The sequence below is a fragment of the Rhizoctonia solani genome, chromosome 6 (assembly GCF_016906535.1).
Source record: "Rhizoctonia solani chromosome 6, complete sequence".
Lineage (NCBI taxonomy): Eukaryota > Fungi > Basidiomycota > Agaricomycetes > Cantharellales > Ceratobasidiaceae > Rhizoctonia > Rhizoctonia solani.
The window spans coordinates 68,104-87,706 of NC_057375.1; the positions used below are offsets into that span (position 1 = coordinate 68,104).

Below are 19,603 nucleotides of genomic sequence, written 5' to 3' on the forward strand. Positions count from 1 at the left end.
ACAATACCTCATAAATCCTAAATATATTTTAGGTAAGCCCAATAAGCCTTAAGTCTTACTTAAGCATCTATAAGTCCTATACTTATTAGGCAAATCCTATAAATCCTGTACATTAGTCAGGTAACCCTCTTACCTAAGGTGCTATCCCAGAGAGCTTAAGTATACATACCCTTAGTTGCTTAAGCTTAAGTAACATTAGTCTAAGATATTATACATAACCAACCACCTGCACTTCATAGTTGCTAGACTTTGTTAGGAGTTGTTATTCCTGATAACCTAGCATATATTGTGCATATTCTGTGCATATATTCTGATTCTTAATACTAGTTGTTGTCTATTCCCATATACATTTTGTATATAGTAATTCTTTCTTACTCCTGTACTTACACAACTCTTAACATCAGGCCTGGAGGTGTGGTAGGTATAATAAAGGGGTAAGCATGGTAACAACTGAGATCTAGCTACTTAGCTAATCTTCTGATATCCTCCTCCTATGAATGGGAGACAAGGTAAAATCAACTTGGGGTCTCCAAGCAATTTTCCTGCTGTATTTATAACTGAAGAACTATCTACATGGTGGTCTGTGCATGTGGGAAGAGAGGAGTCCATATGAAATAAGAAGCATGCTGTGGGCTGCGCAGAAGTGTGGATTTCTTCTAAGCGCCCTTGGCACAGCATCTTGGCACAATAAGCACCAAGGTCATGTGATCAAAAAACATAAGGTAAAGGATTCGGAAAAAATAGCAAAAATATCAGAAAATTGTGCAAGTCTAGTGGTATATGTTAAGAGGGTGTAACAGAAGACTTTGCCAGATTGATGATTGTGTTAAGAGTTGTGTAAGTACAGGAGTAAGAAAGAATTACTATATACAAAATGTATATGGGAATAACTAAGAACTAGTATAATGAATCAGAATATATGCACAGAATATATGCACAATATAGGCTAGGTTATCAGGAATAACAACTCCTAACAAATAGTCTAGCAACTATGAAGTGCAGGTGGTTGGTTATGTATAGTACCTTAGACTAATGTTACTTAAGCCTAAGTGACTGAGGGTATGTATACTTAAGGTCTCTGGGATAGTACCTTAGGTAAGAGGATTACCTGACCAATGTACAGGACTTATAGGACTTGCCTAATAAGTATAGGACTTATGTATGCTTAAGTAAGACTTAAGACTTATGGGGTTTTACCTAAAATATATCTAGGATTTATGAGATATTGTAGATAAAGCTATCTACAATATGGGGGGTATGGTGGATTGAAACACTATCACTCAATCACAACAATCCTTACAGTATTGTTGCACCATACTCAATGTTGAACTCAACAACTGTGACAGTCAAGGGGCACAAGGTTGCAGTAAGTACACTAATAGGCTACCCTGTGTCTGTTGGGACTGGCCTATGGTCTTAGTGCGCCAAATAACCTCCTATGCTATTTACAGTGAGTCAATCACTAAAGTAAATGCACAGATAAGCTGTTAAAGGCTTGTGTGTATATGTCAATATACAAGAGTAAAAGTAGGATGCATTAGAAGCGTCTTCACAGGGTCCTTTTATACCCTGAGAAGGTGCACAAACAAGTATATACATGATTGATACCAAGAGGGGGTACAGGAGGTACATGTGGCAACTGAAACACTTGAGGGAGCCAATACTTTGGTACATAGTAAACAAACAACAGATCCTAATATTTGCCCCAAGGCAGTATTTACCTGTGTGGGTCCTTAGATGTCCCAAGGCTAAGTGTTTCACCCCTGGAGTAAACAGTCCCAAAGGTAGGATACTGCTGCATTGGGTACTTACAGTAAATGGGGCATAACTCTGCCAAATGTTGTCCGTTTTGGGAGTTTGACCCAGCGTTTTGGAGCGCACAAGCAGGCGCACCTGAGCACAAGTGATTTGGCAGTGTGGGATGCCCGGGTGATGGAGAAAAGGCGCATTTAGTGCGTTGGCGCTTAAGCGCTGATTAAGCGCCGGAGCACTTGCCTATGCAACAGGGGGGACCCTGAATATTTCTGTGTGTAGCCACAAGATAGAATCTTGAATGATAATTACTACAAACAAGAGAAATATTACTTGTTACTGTTTATCTACTCAGCTGAATTTATATATATTTAAATGAGTGAGAAAACAGCATATATGCAAAAGGCATCGCATATTGAGGGTATTCCTGAGGGTTGTAGGTTTTGTAAAGGTCACTATTGGATAGAGGGACCTTGAAAACCTTAGTTCGCATTTTTATCTCATTTATTTACTGTAAGATTACTAGTGTAATAAAATAAGTACAGATTGTTGAAGAAATGTCATATCCCTAACAGATTGCCTCACTGCAGTTTGGTATGCCAAGATATTGGAGGAGGACCTTCTGGGGACCCTATGCAACTATTCTGTGCATCCACACCAGGTTTTTTCAACATGACAATGATCCAAAGCATACTGCTAAGCACATCCAGACCTGGCTCAACACATGCTGCATTCCTGTCCTCCCCTGGCCAGCCAACAGCCCTGATTTGAACATTATTGAACACGTATGGGAGTATTTGGACTGTTGCATCTGCTTGTGCCCCCAAGTTTCTATAAATAAGGAGAGTCTTTGGGCTGCTCTGCAGGAGGAGTGGAAGGCTATCCCACTTTTGTTTATTCAGAAGCTATATGATTCTATGCCAAAGCAAGCTGAAGAAGTTATAGCCAAGAAGGGTGGCAACATGCTGTACACCACTGTAATGTGGGTACTCACTAGTGGGGCAGGCACTTGTGGCCGTACTACTACACTACTTTGTAATCTATCTGACTCAGGCTAACTACTATCTATCTAAGTTGCTTAGGGCAACAACCAACTATCTACTGCCAATACAAAGGGGCCAGAGGCCTGGAGGTGTGATGAGTAAAGTAAAAAGGGGGTGAGTTGCTTCTAACTACTGAGGGTTGGCTACTTAGCTGGCGGGGTACCTTCTCTAGTGAGTAAGAGATGAGGTAAAATCAACTTGGGGTCTCCAAGCAATTTTCCTGCTGTATATATATGCAAAGGGTGCTATCTACATGGACTGTGCGCGTGAGAAAGGAAGTACATGAATGTAAAGAAGAAGCATGCTGCAGGCTGTGCAGAAGCGTGGATTTCTCCTAAGCGCCCTTGGCTTAGCATCTTGGTGCGGCATCTTGGCATAATAAGCGCCAAGATCACATGATTGAAAAACATAAGCTAATGAGTTCGTAAAAAATAGTAAAAATAATAGAAAAATCGTCCAATTCTAATGGTATAATTCTTGGGAGTGTAACACAACACTTGTTATTAATGTCTTAAATGTGTTTGCTTGGTAGGTTTTGGTGTTGTGAGTCAATTCTGGTATGGTGTGCTGAAATGTGTATGAAATTTGCAAATTAAATGCAATAGCTGAATGTGTTCTGTGTTTTGTATCTTTCTGTAGTCTGAATAAATTGTAATAAATTTTGTATGCGCACTTAATGGCTTATTTCAAACACTTTTTATTATTGAACTTAAGTACAATTTGGTCTACATGGCCTGTTGCAGTCAATGCAAGCTTGCGCAGTCACATGTTGCATTTTTTTAATACATTTCCATATATAACCAATACAGGAGCTACTGTAAGGAATGCCAGATATTTGTATATTTACTCTACTATACGCAAATCCCTTACATAATCAAGTTGGCTATGCTCACCCAACTTACCACCTTGGCCCACCGTTGTCTTTGTTATTGTTTGTATCTGATTTCTAACTATATACTCTTGTTTGGTTTATTCTGCTTACTCATGTACAAACCCTGTTGACCTTATAAGGTCCCGGGGGGGATCTTCTGATAACTGTCTTTACTTTGGAACCACAACAATTGAGTGTTTTACGGATTGTCATTACCTTGGCAACACAGTTGCCATTGATGTTTGTATTTACAGTAGTGGACAATAAGTAAAACCTTACATATTTTGACTTACTAATTACAACACTTGTATTGAGTTTATACTTGACAAACTTCAAACAACAGAGTGATGGGTTGGCCTCCATTGCACTGTCCCATTTTACTTTATTTTAATTTCTTCAATTGCTGATCAATCACGGAGAATAGTATGTACTGAACATGAGCAGGAGGTTGCGCAGCAGATGCAACTACAACGCATCCAAGGTTCCTACTGCCCCCAAGAGGCGGGCCAATAAGCGCATGGCTCCAAAAACAGCCAACTGCGTGGAACCCAAGACGTCAAACAAGACCACTGATGAGCAAGCAATTGTACCAGCAAGAAGAGTACAGCTCACCTTTGGCACCATGCCCCAGGGCGCAAGAGAGCAAGGCAAGCGCATGGTAGTGCTGGGTGTTGGGAAGCGCCAGGGAATAGCCTTTGCCAACACCAAGGGAGTCAAGTTATCTCCCTTGGCCTATATGGCCCTCACGCAACAAGCCCCACCTATCTGGAAGGTGTTGAGCTGGCTGTTGCCAATTAACAAGACCCGCCAAGAAGCGGATGCCCCCATGAACAGGGAAGCAACCTCAGAACAGAGCGTTGAACTTGTTGAGCAAGCATTGGTTGAGCAGACAAGCGCTCCCACATATGCTGACAACCAGCAAACAGCTACAGAAGTCCCTACAACCCCCAACATGGATGCAGAAAGTAGGAGGGAATTGGACAACAAGATATTTGTAACAGCTAGGACAAGTTGTGTACTAAATGAGAGCATTGTCCTGGACAATGACAGTAAACCCATGTTAGCGCAATACATAGTCAATGATGAGAGGGGAAGCAAGACACCTCCCAAGAGTAGTAAGCGCAAGCGTACCTGCCATAAGTCTAAGGGTAAAGGCAAGGAAAGGGAGCTGGATATCAGTGTCAGCACCAAATCTAAGTCCACAGCTAATCATGAGGGCCTCACCTGGGACAAAGAGGTACGCCAAGCCAATGGCAACAATGGGGGTCCAGGCAATGTTGAGGAACTACCAGACATTAGTGACTGGATTAATCCTAACTGGTCACAATTGGATTACATACCCACAAGTGAAGGAGATTGTACCAAAGCCAAAAGCAGAAACAAAGCGTCAGAGTAAACGTGCTGATATACAAGCTGGCTGACAAGTACACATTTGATGACAAGGAGTATGCTTCAGTACTCCAGAACTTGAGGAGCTCCAAAAGGTTGGAAAGTACTCACAGTCAGACAAGGGGGGCTGGCCCATCAAGACAACCACGCGTTACAATCAAGGAAGTTGATAGCAGGTCAGAGGACACAACAACAAGCTGCACCAGGTCACACAAGAGTAAGGGAAAGGCAAAGACTAAGGCTAAGGGCAAGAAGAGGAAACGTCCTAGCCTGGGAGCCGCATTGGATGACCTAGAAGGGACGCAGGAGCATCACATACAACAAACAGACTCCCAAAGCACGCCAAACGCATACAGGGGCAGGGGATACCTGGAGGGTATCATAGAATCAACCCTGGCCAGGAAGTCTAGTAAGACAACCCAAACAGATATGGGGAAGGCGAGAAAACTCAGATGCAAGGAACAACAACAGGCGCGGTTGACCAAGAGAAGGCCCCCATCACTGTCTGACTCATCCAAATTGTCAGAGACGGATAGCAATGAGACTGAATCCACGCATACAAGCAGGTATGGAGGTGGGGGAGCACCAGATCCATCAGATAGTGGATCCAAAACAGCCAACTTGTCCAACTCAAGTTGGACCAAATCATTGGCACAATTGCGCAATGATAACCGTCAGAGGAATAGACAGCTGGAGGAATTAGTTGCAAAGCTCAAGAAGCAAAACAAGAAGCTTGAGCAAAAGGTGGTCACGCAAGCGCAATCAGGATACAAGGCACAGTCACCCAAGACGTATAAGGGCAAAGCGGACATTGACAAGCTGGATATGTTCATATTCAGTTACAACCTATATGTCAGTGATACTAGATTGAGTGACAGCAAGGCAGTGCTCACTGTCAGCCAATTCCTGGACAACAAAGCCGCGTCTTGGTACATGTTGAACGTTGCACTGGACCCTGGAAGCTACTCAATGGAATTGATATATGTTGGACTATATGACTACTGCTTCCCACCAGATTTCAAGGACAACATGAGGAAGTTGTATAACAAAAAGAAGCAGGGAGACTTGGGTGTGCAAGATTATTTTGCCAAATTGGCTTGCTTACAAAGACGCTTACAGGAAGTCACAGACCACCAACATGTGCTGAGAGTTTGGGACAGTGCAGCCCAATATATCAAAGTGGGATGGGCACTCAAAGGCATGAGACTGGAAGCAACTACATGCAAAACATTGCAAGAAACAGCACTGGACATAGAGTGCGTGCACAAGTACAAACAGTCAATTGAGAAATCAGGGAATGACAAATTGGGATCAAGAAGGAACCAATTGTGTAGTCCTTTGCAAAAGCATGACCGTGCTTCTAATTACAAGAACCCGGGGGACAATTGAAGCGGCAGAAACCGCGGCAATAACAAAGGGACTGGATACAACAGTAACAGTAACAGTAACCGGCAGAACAAGCGCCCAAACAAATACATGTGCAGCGGACAGGCAAAAGGCTGCAACAGACAGGAGAACCAGCAAAGAAAGCTTACCAACAAGAAGAAGGCCAAATTGAGGGCGGCTGGGCTATGTTTTGAATGCAAACAGTTGGGTCACCTGTCAAAGGATTGCCCAAAGTTCCACAAGGCCAAACCATTGCATGTCAATGCAAATGTGGTTAAAGTACACCCCAAGAGCAAGGTCAGGGTGTTGTTGGTCATGCTCAAAGAGCTAGACAACCTCACCAGGCTGAAGGAAAAAATCAAGATCAATGCAGTGGGCGTTGGGCGGAAGAACAAAGAGCCAGGACCAAAACATGTTGAGCAAAATGCTATCAAGGTTAAGGACCACACAAGGAAGGTCCTGAACATGCTGATAGTTGAAGCCAATCTTGAAGGCAAGTCTGTTTGCGTACTGTTAGATTTGGGATGCCAGACTGACATGGTATCCACAACCATTGTTGACCAACTCAGGTTACCAAAAGTGAAACTCACAAAACCGCTGCAAGTACAGTTGGCAATGGCAGGGTTGCAAGGGACGCTACATTATGGTGTAAAAGCTAGAATAGAGTACCAAGGAATTGATGAGTATTGAGATTTCAATGCGGGGAATTTAGACAACTACAATTTGATATTGGGAACACCATTCCTGTTCCAACATAGCATACAACTAAGTTTTAATCCATATGGGGTATACATTGGGTCTACAAAATCCCTACCACTTGACGGGGAGCAAGTCATACAGATTAATTTGTTGTCTGCAGACATTGTTGGACTGTGGATGGCTGAACTGCGTGACATGCTCAGAGACAAAGCGGCAAATGTGTGCAAGCCCAAGGACGGTAATACATCCCTACCACCTTTCCAAGCAATAAACCATTGCATACCATTGATAGACAAGCAGAAGACATACTGTTTCAGACCCTCAAGATGCCCAGAGGCGCTGAAAGGACAATTTGAGTCTAAGGCAAGAGAATACTTGGGATTGGGTCAATGGAAGCATAGCACCAGCTCAAATACAATACCAATGTTATTCATACCCAAGAAGAAAGATAGAAATATTGAGCTATGTACAGTGTTAGACAAGCATGAACAAAACGCAAATACGGTGAAAATGGCATCCACCATTGCTGTTACCCAAAGATATCCTTGCCAAAGTCAGTAGGCATAAGTATTGAACGTTACTGGACAGGAAGGACACTTACAAGCAGATTTGGGTGGTACCCAAAGACGTGCATAAGACGTTGTTCCACACGCCTATGGGGACTGTGGTTAGTCACGTAATGCAGCAAGGGGACTGTAACGTGGGCACAACATACCAAGTGCTGATGAACCATATCTTTGTGCTGTATATAGGAGTGTTCATGTTTGTATACCTTGAAAACATAGTAATATTCTTGGATACGTTAGAAGAACATGTGAAACATATACGTACCATATTGGGAGTACTCAAACGCAAATGGCTATTCATGAGCCCAAGTAAGATGCAATTCCTTGCAGAAGAACTGCATATACTGGGGCATATAGTTGACAAGAAGGGGATCAGAATGGACCCACATAAAGTTGACTTGGTGTCCAAGTGGAAGACGCCTGAATCAAAAGAACAATTAGCTAGCTTCCTAGGTGCGGCTGGATACTTAGCACCAAACTGCCCAGGCATTTGCATACCAATGGCACTGTTGGCTAAGAGAGCAAGCAGTGACACGCCTTTCAGATGGGGGGGGGTACCAAGGAACACACCTTTTGTGATACAATTAGGTTGGTGGAAGAGTTCTGCAATAGACATCATGTGGCATTGAGATATGGCAAGAATGAGCCCCCAATATATCTGATTATAGATGCTAGCTTGACAGGGGCAAGCAGACTGGTAAGCCAAGGAGAAGAATGGCAAATGGCACAGGTTGCTGCATTTTGGTCCACCAAGTTCACCACAGCTCAGCAAAACTATTTGGTCACCAATCAGGAAGCATTAGCAGTGGTGTGCTTGCTGGATAAATTTGGACTGTTACTTCACAGGGTTGAATTCACAATACTCAGTGACCACAAGGCGCTCAAGTACCTACAGACTCAGAAGGATCTTAACCCATGACAAATACAAATGTCAGAGAAACTGAGTCAATTTAACTGCACAATTAAATACATTGAGGGATCAAAAAATGTCCTTGCAGATGCTCTATTGCGGATGTATAGTGAGGACAAGAAAGGCACTGAGCATGCAGAGAGCAAGTTTGTGCCAGACTACAAGGAGGAAGACAGCATACAGGATGCACACGTGCATAACCAATCAGTGACCTGGCCAGTAGTAACCAGAATGGCAGCCAAGGTGGCAAGTGAGAGCCAGACCACATTGGCAGGTGTCAGACAAAACCCAGAGTGCAAGAGAATGGCACCAGTCTGTTACAACCCAGAAATACCAGGAAGAGCAGGGCAAAGGACCAGGGCACTGCGTAACCAAGGAAATGAGCGCATGAAAGAAGATTGGAACCCTGACATACATGATGAATTTGTTGGGGAACAAAATGCAGAAAGAGATCTGAGAGAAACCAAACCCAACAAAAGAGAAGAGACCTCACCAGCAAGCATTGAGCTGGAGGGCAGGAGTTGGGCGGACAACAAACAGGACAAGTGGGAACCATTGGACTGCTCAGATCACCAACAGATTACAACGCTGGTAAAAGAATTAGACATGAATGAGGCAATAGCAAATGGCTACCAGAGTGACAAAGAGTATGCAAAGATAGTGAACAAACCATTGCAATTTGCTCAATTTGAGCTACGTGACAATTTACTATATTTCACAGAGCACAGTAGGACGTACCTATGCATCCCAGACACTACAGTTGGGGAATGGCACATACAGACATTACTGATATCTCATGTGCACTCAATAGTATCACACCTAGGATACAAGAAGACATATGCATACATGAGGGAAAGCCTGTATTGGAAAAATATGGCTAAAGACATGGAGAAATTCTGCACAGCATGCATGTCTTGCGCATCATCCAAGAAGTTGACTCAGAAACCATATGGGCTACTGAAACCATTACCAGTACCCAAATACCTGTGGGCACAAATTGGCATCAATTTCCTGGGACCATTAATGGAATCCGCAACCCTACTGGGTAAATTTGACATGGTATGTGTGGTAATTGACCACCTTACGTGCATGGCGCACTTGATACCAACAAGGTTGGACTACACAGCCTGCAACATGGCCAAGGTATTTCAAGCAAATGTCTTTAGGCTGCACAGGGTACCCAAGATCATCATTAGCAATAGAGACAAGTTATTTACATTGATCTTCTGGAAGACGCTCTATGAACTATTAGGTACCAAACTGAGACTATTGTTGGCATTCCACCCACAGATGGATGGGCAGACCAAAAGACTCATATGCACAATACTGGCGCTGATACGTGTGTGCATAAACCCACCATTGAGAGACTGGGCAACCAAATTACCTAGTATTGAGTTTGCAGTAAACTTGACTAGATTGGAAACCACTGGGTTCAGTCCATTTGCACTGAATTACGGACAAACCCCATGTCCAATATTAGTGCAAACCAATACTGACATGTACAGGGTACGCAACACGGCCTGCAACATCAAATACGCACTAATGATAGCACACAATGCCATCATTGGTTTGCAAATAAGTCAGATGGTTGAAGCTAACAGGCATAGAAGACTTTCACCATTTAAGACCAACAACTTAGTATATGTTAGTACCAAGAACATGAGAGTGCCACTGGGGAAACCACACAAGCTACTGGCGCAATGGATTGGGCCAGTAAGAATATACATTGTGGTCAAGGAAGGGGCCACTTACCATGTAGAGTTGCCCCACAACTTGAAGCAAAGAGGAATAAAGCCAATATTCCACGCATTGCTACTGAAACCACATGTACCATATGAGGATTGTTGCTTCCCAGGAAGGAACTACAAGCAGATAGCCTCCTTAGAAGCCAATGATGATGAATGGGCGGTTGAGCAGATAGGTGGACATTGTGGCAAAGGGAATAACGCAATGTTTGAGATAGTATGGCAATTGGGAGACCATACCTGGGAATCATACCGCATGGTACAGCACCTTGAGGCCCTAAGACAATATTTTGAAGCCTTAGGAATCAGCTGCACTAAAGAGCTACTGTGGAAAGAAGACAGGGAAGTACTGTACAATGAGCTTAGTGATAGTGGGTCTGAAACCCTTGAATGAGCAAGCATAAGGGTACTTAAGGAAGCAATATGGGAACCTCAACCAGTCATCAGCACCATATCTCACTGCTTAAGACTAGATCCTTTATTATCACACTTGACTCTGTCTACAAGATGTACTACAGCTGGCAAAGATGCCGCAGTTGCAACCAAGAACGGCAGTGGGATGCACCACCAGCATACAACCCAGGGCCCAACAAACAAGTTGATGCAGGTTTACTATGGCTGCTCAACACAGTGGCCCAGACCAGCTGTTAAGAGTTGTGTAAGTACAGGAGTAAGAAAGAATTACTATATACAAAATGTATATGGGAATAACTAAGAACTAGTATTAAGAATCAGAATATATGCACAGAATATATGCACAATATAGGCTAGGTTATCAGGAATAACAACTCCTAACAAATAGTCTAGCAACTATGAAGTGCAGGTGGTTGGTTATGTAGAGTACCTTAGACTAATGTTACTTAAGCCTAAGTGACTAAGGGTATGTATACTTAAGGTCTTGGGGATAGTACCTTAAGTAAGAGGGTTACCTGACTAATGTACAGGATTTATAGGATTTGCCTAATAAGTATAGGACTTATAGATGCTTAAGTAAGACTTAAGACTTATGGGGTTTACCTAAAATATATCTAGGATTTATGAGATATTGTAGATAAAGCTATCTACAATATAGGGGGTATGGTGGATTGAAACACTATCACTCAATCACAACAATCCTTACAGTATTGTTGCACTATACTCAATGTTGAACTCAACAACTGTGACAGTCAAGGGGCACAGGGTTGCATTAAGTACACTAATAGGTTACCCTGTGTCTGTTGGGACTGGCCTATGGTCTTAGTGCGCCAAATAACCTCCTATGCTATTTACAGTGAGTCAATCACTAAAGTAAATGCACAGATAAGCTGTTAAAGGCTTGTGTGTATATGTCAATATATAAGAGTGGATAAATGGATGCATTAGAAGCGTCTTCACAGGGTGCTTTTATACCCTGAGAAGGCGCACAAACAAGTATATACATGATTGATATCAAGAGGGGGTACAGGAGGTACATGTGGCAGCTGAAACACTTGAGGGAGCCAATACTTTGGTATATAGTAAACAAACAACAGATCCTGATATTTGCCCCAAGGCAGTATTTACCTGTGTGGGTCCTTAGGTGTCCCAAGGCTAAGTGTTTCATCCTTGGAGTAAACAGTCCCAAAGGTAGGATACCACTGCATTGGGTACTTACAGTAAATGGGGCATAACTCTGCCAAATGTTGTCCGTTTTGGGAGTTTGACCCAGCGTTCTGGAGCGCACAAACATGCGCACCGAAACGCAAGCGATTCGGCAGTGTGGGATGCCCGGGTGATGGAGAAAAGGCGCATTTAGTGCGTCGGCGCTTAAGGGCTGATTAAGCGCCGGAGCACTTGCCTATGCGACAGGGGGGACCCTGAATATTTCTGTGTGTAGCCACAAGATAGAATCTTGAATAATAAATACTACAAACAAGAGAAATATTACTTGTTACTGTTTATCTACTCAGCTGAATTTGTATATATTTAAATGAGTGAGAAAACAGCATATATGCAAAAGGCATTGCATATTGAGGGTATTCCTGAGGTTTGTAGGTTTTGTAAAGGTCACTATTGGATAGAGGGACCTTGAAAACCTTAGTTCGCATCTTTATCTCATTTGTCTACTGTAAGATTACTAGTGTAATTAATAAAATAAGTACAGATTAAAGAAGAAATGTCATATCCATAACACCAGCCTCAAAACTGTTAGGGCAAGAAATGCCCCACCACCCCAAAGGGGAAGGCAAGGACAGTTTGGGAGGCCAAACATGGCCAGGTCCCCGCATGTTGGGAGAGGTCAGATGGACCTGTACAAAGGTATTATTGGCATCAGTACCAATGGGCCATTGCGTGCACAACCAAGAGAGTGGACTTACCAAGGGTCATCTACAGGAAGATGCCTTAAACAGCAACGCACTTGACTTAATGCTAGGAATTGCAGCCAATCACCTACCAGAAGCATGTTGGCCTCCTGGTCTAGCAATGGATCCACCGTACAAGGAAGAAGTACCTTGACCAAGCACAGACAAAGAACACAAACAGGAAGAAAACAAGCGCGTACCCAATCCAGTCCCTACAACCCTACCGGATCTGGTCAAGAGGGGACCAGCAAATCATCCAAGGAGACCAGCAACAGAACCAACCCAGGCAGGGACGGTTGGACTGCAAGTCAACAAACTGGCAAGGAAGGTATCACAGGCAATTCTCTTGGTCAAGAACATCATATCAGTAACCACAACTCTAAGCAAACACATGAAGAGGACTCACCAGCGGGTCATAGACAGGGAGTGGGACATCATGGAAGACATGTCCTGTATTGCGCTTTGAGCACTAAGGATAGAAGACAAACCCAGGATTGGGAACGCAAACTACCCCCAGGAGCTGATCAGGAGGGCGTATCCCATGCCCCAGATGCCAGAGTTGACGGAGAGGGCAATTGACAACCTCATACTGGGATCAAGGAGCACTGGGCAACGGTCAGGGGGAACAAGGCAACTTTGAGACACTACGTACTGTCAAGGCTCCTGAATCCAGCATTGGAGAGGACAAGGACAAGCCCTCACCTGGTAGCAACGCAGGAGCCAAGCCGGCCATTGTTGGCAACCAAGACAACCCAGATGTCTGCAAGGCCACTGACCATGTTGCCAAGTGGACCAACCTTGGGCCAGACATTGAGATGCGGGACACCAACAAGGGACTCAAGACCATTGAGCCTGAACAACCTTGCATCTCCCCAAGGAAGCTCAAACTCAAGCAATCTTCTACGCGTCAAGGATCTGATCAAAACAACAGAAAAGGAGGAGAGCAAACCAACAGAGGAAAGGGAAGGAAGTGAATAAGGTGGCTATATGCCACCTGGAGGGCGAGTGTAAGGAATGCCAGATATTTGTATATTTACTCTACTATACGCGAATCCCTTACATAATCGAGTTGGCTATGCTCACCCGACTTACCACCTCGGCCCACCGTCGTCTTCGTTATTGTTTGTATCTGATTTCTAACTACATACTCTTGTTTGGTTTATTCCGCTTACTCATGTACGAACCCCGTTGACCTTATAAGGTCCCGGGGGGGGATCTTCTGATAACTGTCTTTACTTTGGAACCACAACAATCGAGTGTTTTACGGATTGTCATTACCTCGGCGACACGGTCGCCATCGACGTTCGTATTTCCAGTAGTGGACGATAAGTAAAACCTTACAGCTACATGCGAACAAGGCAAACCGCTCACAAAACCGGAACCGAACCGTGAAAGCTACAACATAAGGTACAGAGAAGGGAGGCACGAGAAAGAAACAAAGAGAGAAGAAGAGAGAACAAGCGAGAACGTAGCACGGTCAGAGGTAAGAAAATTAAGGTCACGTGGCGGCGTACAGGTGGCTTAAGGTCTAACTCGGGGTAGAGGCCGTAAGGGCGGGAATGAACACGTGTTGCATTTGAATTGCACGCGACTGTAAGTGACAAGCATAGCTGATGTACAGGACCCGCACGCGTGAGACAAACCTAAGGTGGACGTCGGCGATCGCCCACTACACGCCCAGGTCGCCGGGGGGCGGCCCCGGGTTCCCCCACTCGTACCGCGTCCAGAACCCACATAGCATACATGATAGCGACCAAAGCATAGGTTAAGTTAAAGAACTTGCTGATATTTATGATGTTGTTTTCCACACACTTAATGAGAGCTTGACTATTCTTGAGAAGAGCTCTTGCAGTCCGGGGACAACCCCGGAGGGTCCCTCCCTATTATACTGTGCATCCTAAATCTTGCAAAAATGTATTTCACGATGCCAGTGCGTCAAGAACGATTATCTATGATTCAAACATCGGGACTTCTTGAAGTTGTAGAATGATAGAAATATTCAGAGTTACCTAGCCTACTTCTAAAGAGGAATCCCCGCGTGCTCATCGTACCCAAGAGCCAAGTTCAAGTTCTGCACGCAATAAGCAAACCATTTAATAGCAGTGTCTAGCCAACCTACCTGTAAGCACTGAGTTGCAGCGCCTTTCAACAGGTTATCGAGTCCACCCTGACCCAGGTAAAACATTAGTTATTCCCGCTCTATGTGCTAGGGAGTACGTACGGTGACCACTACTCGGCTCCCTGAGCTTCCTACTTGAACGCCGCCGATTACCCAACCGTGGTTGTTCTCCACATCTCCGAGTTCGACAACGCCCTCAGTGGGCTCCTTGATTCTAACCAGCTTCTCGTGCTCATACCTGTGTTTGTACAAGTCCCAAATCTCGGACGCACGTAAAGGTTTGGCAAGTGGGACAGATGCTATGGACAGAATCCCGCTAAACCAAGGTGCCACGGAAGGAGTAAATGCTACTGTCATAGGTGAGATGGTCGAAAGGTGATGTCCCGCTTCACGTTCATGGATGTGGTCTGTCAAGGCATATGGGCGAATCCCGCCGTTCAGACTCTCTCCAGGGACCTTCGGAATTGGTATAGCGGGATCTTTTTGGCCCGACTTGGTCCCAGCACCGGAAAAACCAGAGATACCGAAGACAGTAGGAACAGTTCCCAGCGCGAGGTAAGGTAGAAGGGGAGCAAGTAACAACTGAGTCGAGGTTGCATAACACCCGGGATTAGAAACTCGTTTGGCGCCCTTGAGAGATTCACGGTTGTATAATTCTTTATTAATGACAATTCAATTCAAATAAGTTGCCGGTAATTTTACATCGACGCACCAGGCAAACCGTATACCCACCCATTCGCTCCTTCGAACCTATAATCTGCGCTAAGATCAACAACCACCGAGTCACGGCTACCCTCCTTGTTTCCCCTATCAATCGCGTCCACAAAAGGCTTACACACTCCATTGGGAAGAGCCATAACGAATGCATCGACCTCACCTTCCTTGGCCATACGCTCGATGTCCGAGGTGCTTAGGTTCGAGTAGGTAACTTCTGACTTGGAATACCCTGGGAGCCTCTGTCCTGCCAGCTCACGGGATGAGACATGGGAAAGAGTGAGGGAAGGGTGGTTTGCGAGGAGAGAAATGAGGGCCTGGCCGGTGAAACCTCGGGCACCAATCAAGGCGACCTTTTTCTCCGGGGAGGCGGTAGCATATCCTCGTGAAGGGCTGGCGAACCCGGTCGTACCAATTATATGAGGCCTAGCAAAAGTTGAGAACGGACGAGTTCCGCTCGGGGCGGATGATGCAACACGGTGAGGGGGTATGCTGGGTCCAACCGGGAGATATGCGCGCTCAATGCGCCCAGTCTCCTCGAACCCCTTGACAATGCGCTCCACTTCCCTGACGTCCTGCACGCCATACCAGAACAAGCTACGGCCTTGCCTGGTAAAGCTACCATCCGCACGCTCAAAATGCCACGCACGATTCTCGTCATCGGCACGAGCAGTCCAGAAGAGGCGTTTGTGGTCTTTGCGAATCGAATTGAAGACGTTATCGGTGATGTTGTTCAGAATACCATTCTTGGATGGGAGTAGCTTAGTCATAACTGGCGTCTCGCCTTCTGGGTGTTGGACAATGGCAACACAATCAAATGGTTCGTCTCCATAAATAGTGTAGGGAGCCTTTTTTAAATCAGAAAGCACGCCTGCAACTGATGAAAGTCCAGCCAAGATATCAGGGTCGCGGTCGTGAATGACCTGGCGCAATCGGTCTGCACCAATCTCCTCGATCGAACTGGCCTTGAACAATTTATATCCACGACGGATCAGAGTCCCGGCACCCGAGTCGGTGAATAATTCTTTCTGTAAGGAATCGGCAGCGATAATGGCAACACTAGAGGAGCGAGGAAGGTGATCGAGAAGCTCTTTGATTTCGCGAATCTTGAGCTTGGTGCCAAATTTGACCCAAGGTTGTTTCATGAGCTCGGAATACTCCTACTCGGTGGTTAGTTTTGGCACTGTCACTTTTTGATGTACTTGCCTCGTCTAAATTGATAACATCCAATTTTTCTCCCGTCACACCATGGAAAAGGCCTCCCTTTTCGTTGAGATAAACGATTTTGAGGGGCTCGAGCTCCTTGGCGAGTTCACCAGCAGCAATATCGGCATTAACATTTAAAATTTGACCTTCAGGAGATTCAGCCAAACTAGTTAGGATGGGCAAAGCACCAGCACGAATGGAGGCTTCGAGTGGGCGCTTGTCTACGCGAGTAATTTTTCCTACAAGTCCATACTTGGGTTTATCGAGATAGTCTGCGGTAAATACGCCGCTGGTTATCGGCCGAGCTCGGGTTCCCAATTTTTCAAGGGCGTTGACTAGTTTCATGTTCTCCTCAAGGAATACTCGGCGAGCGATTCCAAGTGTTTTGGCGTCTACAACCATGTCAGGTTTTATCATGGGTCTTGGGGTACACACTCACCAGTAATGCGGATACCATCGATATAGTCTGGAATCACACCCTCGTTTTCGAGAATATCATTTAGTTGAGGGCCTGCACCGTGTAAAACGACAGGATAAAGCCCAACGCGGGAGAGGAAGCTGAGGCTTAGCGCCAATTCGTCAATCTTGTCGAGCACAGCACCCCCAACCTTGAGCACCGCGAACTTTGCTGGCGCAGCGGGATTGGATGAGGCGCTGAATATCCTCAGATATCTTTCCACTTCGCGTTTGGTACCAATCGAGTATAGTAGACGAGTGATCGTGTCCTATACGTTAATTGTATATAGATCATCGCCCGATTCACCCGTAAGACTTACCCTGTCAGCCATGCTTGTGCTCTGCAGGTATCGAGCCGGCACCTGTCTCACACTTCGCAGCCTGATAGCATTAGGTGCGTACCGAGTAGCTAAACGTCGCGCGTTTAACATCGACATTTTGATTGTAGTCAAAGTTGAGCACAAAGAACTTCGGCCGTTCGGACGGTTCGATTTCATCCCGCTTATCAAATTGTGGCGCTAATAATGTGATCCTATCTACACCGCCACCCTACCAATGCTCTCCCCTTATTGGTTCACTGTCATTCGCAATCGGTTTGTGATATCTGATTTATACTGGGTGATACTTCTTAATGCGCACTTCTTGAATAAACTTTGTGAGCGTGACTCTTGGACCGTGCTTCAGCCATGACCGACCCCTCCCGTGATCAAGGAGGTGCTGGGTGCATGTGGGTGAATGTAATGATCTGTTCGCCTCTATGCACTCTAATTCCACAACAACGCCGTTGACTATAGACATGAACCATAACATTTTCCGAAGTTGGCAGCTCTAGTTGAAGCACTCGTGTTGGAGAAAACTTTACAATGGATCCATTATGTGAGGTCCTGTAGCCTTTCGCTCTCGCTCATTATCATTTCTCATAAACAAAGTTGAAAGCAAGTTAGTGTGAAATGAACCTCCAAGTAAACACTAGCCACCAATAATACTATCAATAAAGCATTGAACTTCGGGCTGTTTGCGGTGCCCAATTTGCTCGAGCTCTAAACATATCCATACATTAGGTTATTGGTTTAGAAAAAGTCTGTTCGGTCACTCTGCTTGCAGATGGCATCAGGGTCACACCAGTAACCCTCAAGGAAGTAAACAGTGCAAAGTAGGTTCAACGCATCGAGGCTTCTCCGCTTACGTTCTTTGTATATATAACCTACATATTATTTTGCTAGCAACGATGTCAATGTGTATGTATATGTAAAAACTGTGGAGTCAAACCGGCGGTTTGGGGGACGTTCGCGCTGCGAAGCGGTAAGATCTAGAGGTGTAAGCCCCCAATAAACGAATACGACTCGTAGGTCGGGTGGCGACAAGACTCATTTTGTGAACAACGAGGGATGGAGTGTGGGACAAAGGTCTCGAGTAGGTGAAGTGTGCCAGGGAATAAAGTGGCCGTGAGTAAAGTGATTGCTTGCGATATCTCCGTAAGCGCCGCCGTAGCCTGCCATTTGTATTGATCACGCGTCTCCACGGGCTGCGACTCATCACCTCACACTACCTTGGCTTTGGCGTTGTAACTGCCGCCTCGCATCCATATTTAAGAGCTTTGTGAGTGTGTATGAAACAATTCCAAGTAATAGAGTTGCGGTCCAGTCTCCTACTTTCACACTGGAGAAATATGGATACTTCAGGCACACGCATTTTTAAGGAACGGAGCTGTGTAATAAAGCTTTGAGCCACTACTCCCACTTAAGCACACAATAAAAATTGTTTAGGCCTTTAACACGGCTACCGCAGGTTTGTTTTCACCTGGCATAGGTATTGCAATCTGAGACTATTGCGAAACAACGTGGCCGGCTCAGGGGGTTATATATACCCAAAGTTTCATACATGCGACTGCGAGTAAAGGGTCAAGCATAGCTCTTTGCCTCTTGAGGAATGATATTATCACTTCCCAGATATCCTTGAGTTTGACTGAGTTCTTCAGCCGCATACATGCATCGCTGTCCGGAGTCATAGCCAAGATTAACTACATCTGACCGAGCATTGGCTGGGTTATGTGGACATCTTGAGCTACGCGGAGCGGCGAAGAAGGCTTCGCAAAGTCCGGCGGCGCCGAGCATCATTCCTAAAATATCGTCTTGAGCGGACCGGCGCCTTCCTTGAGGCTTCTTCGTGTGCTTGGATGACATCACCATCAAGCGCTGGGCGTTTCTCGGCCAAATGGGGTCACGCCCCGTCGGCGAATGGTCATATTTGTCTCTCACGCCGTTGGAAGAGAGGTTTTCTGCAGGAGAACGATACAATTTGGTCGAAGAAGTAGATTTATTCCCGCTTGAGAAGCTCAGTTCGCTGTGCGTGGAGAAAACATTCCGATTGACATAGGCCTTCCCGTTTCCCTCCATCATGGGAGGATATAAACCCGTTCTGGTGGC

General features: G+C 45.1%; 5 protein-coding genes across 5 annotated transcripts; 3 read left to right on the forward strand and 2 right to left on the reverse strand.

The window, feature by feature from the left end:
- Window positions 1-4,102: 4,102 nt before the first annotated feature.
- RhiXN_05509 (Zinc finger, CCHC-type) lies at window positions 4,103-7,131 on the forward strand (the record flags this gene model as incomplete). Its single annotated transcript, XM_043325325.1, has 4 exons — window positions 4,103-5,052; window positions 5,123-5,150; window positions 5,173-6,311; window positions 6,540-7,131. 4 exons carry the CDS (start codon window positions 4,103-4,105, stop codon window positions 7,129-7,131), a joined length of 2,709 nt encoding a protein of 902 aa, XP_043180757.1.
- A 1,503-nt stretch (window positions 7,132-8,634) lies between these two features.
- RhiXN_05510 (Transposon Ty3-I Gag-Pol polyprotein) lies at window positions 8,635-10,755 on the forward strand (the record flags this gene model as incomplete). The annotated part of the gene is made up of 1 exon (XM_043325326.1): window positions 8,635-10,755. The coding sequence occupies one exon, from the start codon at window positions 8,635-8,637 to the stop codon at window positions 10,753-10,755; it is 2,121 nt and encodes a 706-aa protein (XP_043180758.1).
- A 1,784-nt stretch (window positions 10,756-12,539) lies between these two features.
- On the forward strand, window positions 12,540-13,656 carry RhiXN_05511 (uncharacterized protein; the record flags this gene model as incomplete). The annotated part of the gene is made up of 4 exons (XM_043325327.1): window positions 12,540-12,827; window positions 12,864-13,049; window positions 13,106-13,240; window positions 13,303-13,656. 4 exons carry the CDS (start codon window positions 12,540-12,542, stop codon window positions 13,654-13,656), a joined length of 963 nt encoding a protein of 320 aa, XP_043180759.1.
- Window positions 13,657-14,702: 1,046 nt separating this feature from the next.
- RhiXN_05512 (NAT, N-acetyltransferase, of N-acetylglutamate synthase) lies at window positions 14,703-17,614 on the reverse strand (the record flags this gene model as incomplete). Its single annotated transcript, XM_043325328.1, has 7 exons — window positions 14,703-14,753; window positions 14,802-14,849; window positions 14,904-15,457; window positions 15,514-16,675; window positions 16,740-17,113; window positions 17,161-17,446; window positions 17,498-17,614. 7 exons carry the CDS (start codon window positions 17,612-17,614, stop codon window positions 14,703-14,705), a joined length of 2,592 nt encoding a protein of 863 aa, XP_043180760.1.
- Window positions 17,615-19,078: 1,464 nt separating this feature from the next.
- RhiXN_05513 (uncharacterized protein) lies at window positions 19,079-19,576 on the reverse strand (the record flags this gene model as incomplete). The annotated part of the gene is made up of 1 exon (XM_043325329.1): window positions 19,079-19,576. One exon carries the CDS (start codon window positions 19,574-19,576, stop codon window positions 19,079-19,081), a length of 498 nt encoding a protein of 165 aa, XP_043180761.1.
- Between the last annotated feature and the right edge of the window lie 27 nt (window positions 19,577-19,603).